The sequence below is a fragment of the Lucilia sericata genome, unplaced genomic scaffold (assembly GCF_015586225.1).
Source record: "Lucilia sericata isolate MDLA Ls3-8-SP2 unplaced genomic scaffold, ASM1558622v1 Contig001171F_arrow, whole genome shotgun sequence".
Taxonomy (NCBI): domain Eukaryota; kingdom Metazoa; phylum Arthropoda; class Insecta; order Diptera; family Calliphoridae; genus Lucilia; species Lucilia sericata.
In genome coordinates, this window is record NW_023995140.1 from 128,806 (window position 1) to 138,642 (window position 9,837).

The 9,837-nt window shown below is 30.7% G+C and overlaps 1 protein-coding gene across 1 annotated transcript; it reads left to right on the forward strand.

Moving 5' to 3' along the window:
- Positions 1–3,468: 3,468 nt before the first annotated feature.
- Positions 3,469–6,740, forward strand: LOC119610377. The gene is made up of 3 exons (XM_037965549.1): positions 3,469–3,739; positions 5,358–6,477; positions 6,551–6,740. Exons 1-3 carry the CDS (start codon positions 3,737–3,739, stop codon positions 6,649–6,651), a joined length of 1,224 nt encoding a protein of 407 aa, XP_037821477.1. The 5' UTR covers positions 3,469–3,736; the 3' UTR covers positions 6,652–6,740.
- Positions 6,741–9,837: the final 3,097 nt, after the last annotated feature.

A 9,837-nucleotide genomic window follows, 5' to 3' on the forward strand; every position in this document is an offset into this window, starting at 1 on the left:
TAGACTATAGACTAGACTATAGACTAGACTATAGACTAGACTATAGACTAGACTATAGACCAGACTATAGACCAGACTATAGACTAGACTATGTACCAGAATTTAGACTAGACTATAGATCCATAAGCTTAAAATATAAGTAGGTATGTTCTTGTGTAAATAACAAAGTGGCGATTTTAAAATGAGATGTTAAATGTTCCTTGATTAATTTATAATTAGCCAATGTACTTGCCACTAAATTAGTCTACAATATTAAGTCATATTAACAATTGAAAATTGTCTCACTTACCTTTAAAATTCTTTTTGTTAGTGTTAGCTTATATCATTTAATAAATTTGTATACAAAAATATTATCGACCGAACCGCTTCCCGTTTTATTTACTTTAATTAAAATATGGGCAACTCTACTGCCCTTTAGAATTACACTAAAAACAACAAAAACACTTGTTGTCAAAATATAAACATTGCACTTTTTTCTTGATTGCTCTATTTCTACTTTTACTTTATGCTTTTCTTATTGCTCTGCTTTAATAAAGATTTTACTCTTATTTGCTCATGCTCTTCTTTCATAAAAAAATAAAAAAACAACAACACACATTAAATTTAAATGCAAATCACGCCACGCTCAACCCACACATACTCCTGTGTAAAGGGTTTTTGCGTAGAAAAAAAAGAACAACAATATTAAAGAAACACCGTTAACTATAAGAACAACAAACGAATAAGTACAGACGCACTTATTTTTTTAATTTGAGACTTATTTTTTTCACTGATTGATTTTCATAACAACTTGATTATAACACTTAATTATTATATTTTTCAATAGATTTCTTATTAGATTACTTTATTAGGATAAATATTTAGGGATTTTATAGGTTTTAGAACACTTTTACTTTTCTTAATATGCACTTAAATACGGACGACAAATTTTAACGTGTTAATTTAATGGTAACCGCGTGAGAACTAAATAAATTCCTTATTAAGGCAGAGTTGCCAATGAAGAGAGGAATTTGTTAGATAGCAAGATTTAATTGATAAAGCTAGGATTTTAAGGGAAGGGAAAATGAAGAATTTTATTAATAAAAGTGGGAGTTTAATGGGAAATGAAAAGCTAATGGTTTTTGTGATTTTATAAGAAATGTTTTTGAATTGTATATAATTTCTTAGTTAGTTAGTTAGTTAGTTAGTTAGGTTAGTAGTTAGTTAGTTAGTTAGTTAGTTAGTTAGTTAGTTAGTTAGTTAGTAGTTAGTTAGTTAGTTAGTTAGTTAGTTAGTTAGTAGTTAGTTAGTTAGTTAGTTAGTTAGTAGTTAGTTAGTTAGTTAGTTAGTTAGTTAGTTAGTTAGTTAGTTAGTTAGTTAGTTAGTTAGTAGTTAGTTAGTTAGTTAGTTAGTTAGTTAGTTAGTTAGTTAGTAGTTAGTTAGTAGTTAGTTAGTTAGTTAGTTAGTTAGTTAGTTAGTTAGTTAGTTAGTTAGTTAGTTAGTTAGTTAGTTAGTTAGTTAGTTAGTTAGTTAGTTAGTTAGTTAGTTAGTTAGTTAGTTAGTAGTTAGTTAGTTAGTTAGTTAGTTAGTTAGTTAGTTAGTTAGTTAGTTAGTTAGTTAGTTAGTTAGTTAGTTAGTTAGTTAGTTAGTTAGTTAGTTAGTAGTTAGTTAGTTAGTAGTTAGTTAGTTAGTTAGTTAGTTAGTTAGTTAGTTAGTTAGTTAGTTAGTTAGTTAGTTAGTTAGTTAGTTAGTTAGTTAGTTAGTTAGTTAGTTAGTTAGTTAGTTAGTTAGTTAGTTAGTTAGTTAGTTAGTTAGTTAGTTAGTTAGTAGTTAGTTAGTTAGTTAGTTAGTTAGTTAGTTAGTTAGTTAGTTAGTTAGTTAGTTAGTTAGTTAGTTAGTTAGTTAGTTAGTTAGTTAGTTAGTTAGTTAGTTAGTTAGTTAGTTAGTTAGTTAGTTAGTTAGTTAGTTAGTTAGTTAGTTAGTTAGTTAGTTAGTTAGTTAGTTAGTTAGTTAGTTAGTTAGTTAGTTAGTTAGTTAGTTAGTTAGTTAGTTAGTTAGTTAGTTAGTTAGTTAGTTAGTTAGTTAGTTAGTTAGTTAGTAGTTAGTTAGTTAGTAGTATTTGTTTAGTTAGTTAGTTAGTTAGTTAGTTAGTTATGTTAGTTTAGTTAGTTAGTTAGTTAGTTAGTTAGTTAGTTAGTTATTAGTTATTTCGGTTTATAGTTCGTTGTTCGTTGTTCGTTAGTTTCGTTAGTTCGTTAGTTAGTTAGTTAGTTGTTTCGTTCTTTTCGTTCTTCGTTCGTATTCGTTCGTTGTTCGTTCGTTTCGTTAGTTCTTTCGTTTCTTGTTGTTTTCGTTCGTTGTTCGTTGTTCCGTTCGTCGTTAGTTCGTGTTGTTAGTTCGTTCATGTTAGTTCGTTTGGAGTTTTCGTTCGTTCGTTGATTTAGTCTGTTCGTTCGTCTTAGATCTCATTGCTCTTTATAACCTAACGGAGTTGATACTGGAAAGGGCGTTGGGATTTCAAGTGCAGATCCTCGTTCTGGCAAGATCATTTCCATAGTAGTCCCTGTGGCGCAGGGACCCAAACAAGGGACGCTTGACCATCGACAAAAATTCCCATGTTACCGCGACATGAGTAGGGTACAACTGATTTTCTTTAGGTCGGATTATTTTCATTTCATTTAAATCTCTAAAAGAAATTGCCAACCAGTTTCTAAAATTAAACTCAAAACAAGTACATCTATGAACTTCAGTTTTTTCTTTCTTGGCTTCGCGCAGCTTGATAGTAAGTTTGGCTTTGAGTTAAATTCTTTACAGATGTCATTTGATATCAAACCACGGGCCAATAATTTTAAATAATCTCTGCTATAAGAGTTACTATTAAACTGGTAAACTTCGAATGGAAAAAAGTAAAAGATTGTAGAACAAAATAGCATAACATACAGCTAGAAAAAAAAAAGAAAGATATTGGATACATATTTAGAAGACTCTGGGCGATTTGTGGAAAAACTGCTATTGTAACTATTGGATAATAAAGGGTTGTTAACCAAGCAACCAACCAAGTTGTGACCGCCAGAGTAAGTGTGTGTTTGATATAAAAATTCTAGTTTATTCCTTTTTTCCATTATATATATTTTTCTTTCATTTTTTGCTTGATCCATTGTAAGCTTAGAGGTTATTGCTTTTATAGTTTTAGAACTTTGAGTTTGTCTTATTGTTGTTCTGCATACAACAATTTAAAGATGCAACAGCAGCAGCAGCATTATTGTGGCAGGTTAGTTTAGTTTAGAATTGCTCTGGCTTAAGTTTCATGTTTGGTGGCTTTTACCAACTTCTTTTTGTACTTTTTTTGTTGTTTTGATTTTGTTCTTGTATTTCTTTTTTCCTATTTTATTTATTTGTTGTGTTAAATATATAATTTTTTTTATCTGCTTTGTGGCAATTTACACTAATGTTGCAGCGTGTGTTTTCAATGTTATAAAAAGGTCGGTATGTGAACATTTGGTCAGCAGTTTCCTTTAACTGTCCCATAAGGAACGTTCTTCGTTCGTTATTTTTTATAATAGGAAATAAATTAGTGCATCTGTTGAACAGAATTTGTGATAAAGTGTAATTGTGTTTTGTTTTTATTCGTATTGTTGTGACGCTGTTTCATTGGATTGATTGGTTTTTATTGAGAGATACATAAAGGCAGACTTACACCGAATTTTTTAAAAAAAGACTGATAGAAGTACAATTTATTTTAAGAATATAAAGATAGATGGTAAGTTGTTAATTTAAATTTAATTTCCATGATATTTATATCTGCAGGATCATTAAGTTTGATATTTTAAGAATTACAGAAAATTGCACATTTTTAGGATCTTATTTTGTTGCAGTAGAAAAAAATCGTGTACAATAAACGATTCTGAACGAAATATTAAAAAGCTCAAAACATTATTAATAAGTAACTTAATATGGATACCCTGAAAAGGGATTTCAATCGGGTTTTAAGAAATGTAATTATTTCGTATATTTCAGACCCAAATTCTTATATTTGAGATCAAATTATTTGGTATTTAAGAATTCTATATGATATAATCAAGGATTTAACTAAGAATACCAAAACAAATTCAATAAAAAAGTGTCAGAATGAGAAAATCCTGCCCGACCAGAAAAGTTCCAAAGATCAAAAATCACGGCTCAGTGGGGAAGAATCGATTTTTTTTATTAAATTCTTAAGCGGCTGGTCTGATCGGGATAATATTTGACATTGGCAAAGCCAAGGAGTAATCGAGTTTTAATTTTTCAAAAGAACCTCCACAAATGCTTTAGCGACGGTGCTATAGGGTCCCAAAGTAGGACAACCTCGACTGGTGGTTTTCAAAGATTTTTATATTTTCTGAAAGTTTTCGACTAGATCTTCATGATAATGATTACTTTATATATATAAAGTATAAAGACCACACCATGGTCTACTTTTTTTTAAATATCGGGCAAAATTTTGAACCGATTTTTTCCTATTAGTTCGATAACAAAATTTCCAATGCAATTTCCAAAATTTCCATTCTTGCCGCTACGACGTTTTGCATTTGACCTATTTTTGATTAAATTTTCAACTCTGAGCCATATTTTATAAAATTCCTAAGCGGGATCACGAAACGAATAGCAGTTTTGGAAAATTTCAAGTGTTTCTTATGTTTTCCGAAAGTATTGGACCAGTCCCTAAAGAAATGTGGAACCTATGCGCAAAATTGTATAAAATTGTAGTTTTGGGATATTTGTTTAAATATTTGGGAATTCCGGGATACCCTTTGACATTTTAAAAAAGAATTTTAGTATTTAATTATATGGGAGGTGCTATGACCCTAGTCCACTTGTTCTGTAATCAAATGTCCATATTGATACTAAGAGAATTCTAGATGTAATACTTTCCCAGATATACGGACTTTAGTATTTAATTCATATGAGAGGTGCCACGCCACCTATTGCTAGTTTGCCCATTTGGGTCTTAAATATTAATATTGTGACTAAAGTGGCTGCTATATTTTCTTAATATTTTCATTATGTAGGTAAAGCCACGTCATTATTGCCTATACAAAATTTGAGGACTTTAGTTGTACAGGGATATATGATTTTGTAAGAAAATGGGCGTGGCACCTCGTTCAGGCCCACAGAAACACACAAATAAAGACAAATGAGGCCTTGTCATAATATAATCTGACAAAAGAACTTAGCCATAAATCGAATAAGAAAGAGATAGAAGAAACGGATTAATACAATTTAAGACGTTTCAAATTCGTTACCTTCAGTTCTGAACTTGGATTCAGTAACCCTATAGCATTTTTCACAATTGCCCAAACTTTCTTAAAGATGAACAAATATTTCTCTTCCAATTTCAGATGTTTAAATACTTGTTATTATGCTCCCTTTTAGTCCATATTATATGGGCTAAACCAGTACATCAGCATCATGGCGAATTGGGTCCACACGTACTCATCGTTACACCGCAAGCTCAATTGCGCTTAGAGTCGTTAGTACCGGGTACACCGATCATACAGCATCTCTCACCCTTTACCCGTTTTGTAGCACCACACGAGGAGACTATTGTCTATGTGCCGGCAAGTGCTGCAGCCGCTATACAAAATGCTGAAATTGTGTCACGTTCTTTAGAGGGCAATAAGGGTAAACAGCTTAATCCACAAGTTTTTACCAATGCTCTAGCCACCATAGCCAGTAATAGTGCTCAGTCGCTACAAAGTGCTGCTGAATCGGCTGCAACGGCCGCCAATAATTATATCACCAGTTCTTCGACATATGTGCCTAATTTAGGCAATCCGGCCAGCAGTTTCCAAACGGCCGCAGAATCCCTATATCAGGGAGCTCAGAGTACTATTAATAGTTATGTACAATCGCAACAGCAGTCTCAACAACCACAAGCGCAAACCACACAACTGTTGTCTGCTGAGACCCCTTTGGCAGCAGCAGAAATTTCTCTGCCTCCTATTATATCCGAACAAAAGTTACCCATTATATCGACTGCCGTTTCACTGCCTCCCCTAATATCTTCGGAACAAAAATTGCCTTTAATTTCGATAGGCTCGAAAATACCTTCATTATCCTCATTATTATCACCAGCTTTGCCGGCAATTTCGATTTACACCAATGAACCCAGACATCATTATTTCGTGGCACCAGCTGCTCCTCATGTAGTCGATTATGTACCCAGTTCCATACTTTTATCGCCGGCCACAGCAACCACCATTAAAGCACGTCGTAGTGTTATAGCTGACGATAAGGAAGCCAACAAACCAATATTGCCTTTAATTTTACCAGAACCCACTAATAAACCCCTGGCCTTGCCTTTGAATAATGAACTTGAAAAGGAAGAATTGTTGTTGAAAGAAAAGAAGGAGGAGTTTAAGCGTTTCTTAGAGGCAAATGCCTTAAAGGAGGAGCTTAAAGAGGGACAATTGGAACAGAAGCCTATAGAAGATATAAAGCTGGCAGAAAATGAAAAGAGTAAGGAAGAGTTCACAGGTCCCAAGGTTCATATTTAAATGTTTTTTTTTTTTTTTTTATTCTTATAACAAAGTACAAAACGTCAATTTGGAAAATAATCCCTTGGAATTGAAATTATCCCCTTCGGCACCAGCTGAGAAAGAAGATGATACTCCACAAACTAAGGAGGCTTAAAGAAAAGGATAACATTTAAATCACTAAATAGACTGACTGCATGGAATACATCACATCACAAGTAAATTTTAACACACACAATGATCATACAAAAAAAAAAAAAAAAAAAACAATTCAATCATCAACATCACACCGATTTTTTTTATTTTATTTCTTAATTTTATTCTATTTTAAGATTTTACTTTTAGTTTTTTTTTAATTTTGATTTATTATCAATAAATATTTATATATTTAATTAATTTAGTTCATACATTTCATACGTACATTCATCAAAACATCACATAAATGCATTCAAATACATCACATCACACATAACAAGCAAGAAATAATCACAAAAAAAAAAACAAAACAAAATTTACAACAACCTTAAAAAACTTTTAATAAAAAATAAAATGTAATAAATTAAACCTGGTGTTATATATTTTATTATCAATTACTTTAATATTAGATAATTTAGGGGAAAAAAACTTCATGATTTGAGTCCAAATGGGGTGTCTTCTAAGACATTGTTACTAAAAACAGCACTTGCATATTAATGTTGTCTTCAAATATTTGTTGATTGTGCCGCCACTATTGACCAACAATTGTAACAGTAACATTGTTATCTCTGCAAATCTAAATACATAATTAACCCTTTGAGTACTCAGGTGTTTAAGCTGTATACCTACAGTTTCTTAAATAACGCTCCAATTGAGAAACTAGTGAAAATCTGTGATCACTCTTATTTCCCACCAAAAATCGATTTTTATATGAAAAACTTAAAATCGGCTGTAGTTTCTTAAATAAGGCTCCAATTGAGAAAATAGTGAAAATCTGTGATCACTCATATTTTCCACTAAAAATCGATTTTTATATGAAAAACTTAAAATCGGCTGTAGTTTCTTAAATAACGCTCCGATTGAGAAAATAGTGAAAATCTGTGATCACTCATATTTTCCACTAAAAACCGATTTTTATATGAAAAACTTAAAATCGGCTGTAGTTTCATAAATAACGCTTCAATTGAGAAACTAGTGAAAATCTGTGATCACACATATGTCCCACCAAAAATCGATTTTTATCGACTTTTATACGAAAAACTTAAAATCGGCTGTAAGTTCTTAAATAACGCTCCAATTGAGAAACTAGTGAAAATCTGTGATCACTCATATTTCCCACCAAAAATCGATTTATATGAAAAACTTAAAATCGGCTATAAATTCTTAAATAACGCTCCAATTGAGAAACTAGTGAAAATCTGTGATCACTCATATTTCCCACCAAAAATCAATTTTTATACGAAAAACTTAAAATCGGCTGTAGTTTCTTAAATAAGGCTCCAATTAAGAAACTAGTGAAAGTCTGTGATCACTTATATTTCCCACTAAAAACCTATTTTAATATGAAAAACTTAAAATCGGATGTAGTTTCATAAATAATGCTCCAATTGAGAAAATAGTGAAAATCTGTGATCACTCATATTTCCCACTAAAAATCGATTTTTATATGAAAAACTTAAAATCGGCTGTACATCCTTAAATAAGGCTCCAATTGAAAAACTAGTGAAAATCTGCTGTACATCCTTAAATAAGGCTCCAATTGAGAAACTAGTGAAAATCTGTGATCACTCATATTTCCCAACAAATTGATTTTTATATGAAAAACTTAAAATCGGCTGTACATCTTTAAATAAGGCTCCAATTAAGAAACTAGTGAAAGTCTGTGATCACTTATATTTCCAACCAAAAACCTATTTTTATATGAAAAACTTAAAATCGGCTGTAGTTTCATAAATAATGCTCCAATTGAGAAAATAGTGAAAATCTGTGATCACTCATATTTCCCACTAAAAATCGATTTTTATATGAAAAACTTAAAATCGGCTGTACATCCTTAAATAAGGCTCCAATTGAAAAACTAGTGAAAATCTGCTGTACATCCTTAAATAAGGCTCCAATTGAGAAACTAGTGAAAATCTGTGATCACTCATATTTCCCAACAAATTGATTTTTATATGAAAAACTTAAAATCGGCTGTACATCTTTAAATAAGGCTCCAATTAAGAAACTAGTGAAAGTCTGTGATCACTTATATTTCCAACCAAAAACCTATTTTTATATGAAAAACTTAAAATCGGCTGTAGTTTCTTAAATAAGGCTCCAATTGAGAAACTAGTGAAAATCTGTGATCACTCATATTTCCCACCAAAAATCAAATTTTATACGAAAAACTTAAAATCGGCTGTAGTTTCTTAAATAATGCTCCAATTGAGAAACTAGTGAAAATCTGTGATCACTCTTATTTTCCACCAAAAATCGATTTTTATATGGAAAACTTAAAATCGGTTGTAGTTTCTTAAATAACGCTCCAATTGAGAAACTAGTGAAAATCTGTGATCACTCTTATTTCCCACCAAAAATCGATTTTTATATGGAAAACTTAAAATCGGTTGTAGTTTCTTAAATAACGCTCCAATTGAGAAACTAGTGAAAATCTGTGATCACTCTTATTTCCCACCAAAAATCGATTTTTATATGAAAAACTTAAAATCGTCTATAAATTCTTAAATAACGCTCCAATTGAGAAACTAGTGAAAATCTGTGATCACTCATATTTCCCACTAAAAATCGATTTTTATATGAAAAACTTAAAATCGGCTGTAGTTTCTTAACTAACGTTACAATTGAGAAACTAGTGAAAATCTGTGATCACTCATATTTCCCAACAAAAATCGATTTTCATATAAAAACTTAAAATCGGATGTAGTTTCATAAATAACGCTCCAATTGAGAAAATAGTGAAAATCTGTGATCAATCATATTTTTTAACAAAAATCGATTTTTATATGAAAAACTTAAAATCGGCTGTAAGTTCTTAAATAACGCTCTAATTGAGAAATATTTCTCACCAAAAATCGATTTTTTTATGAAAAACTTAAAATCGACTGTAGTTTCTTAAATAAGGCTCCAATTGAGAAACTAGTAAAAATCTATGATCACTCATATTCCCCACCAAAAATCAATTTTTATATGAGAAACTTAAACGATTTTTTGCACTATATATTTTTTGTTTTAAATAGTAATGAATAAAGATGATCTCAATTCTTTTTATAACAAATACACACTTTTTAAAAATAATAAATAAATAAAAAATTTTTATTATTTAACACCAACATTTAACTTAAAATAAAAAACAAATAAATAACTA

What these genes read in the sequence shown, in the direction of transcription:
- LOC119610377 (XM_037965549.1), top strand. An exon ending in GCTGGCAGAAAATGAAAAGA is followed by an intron (nt 6,478 to 6,550) that starts GTAAGGAAGAGT and finishes CTTATAACAAAG; the next exon opens with TACAAAACGTCAATTTGGAA.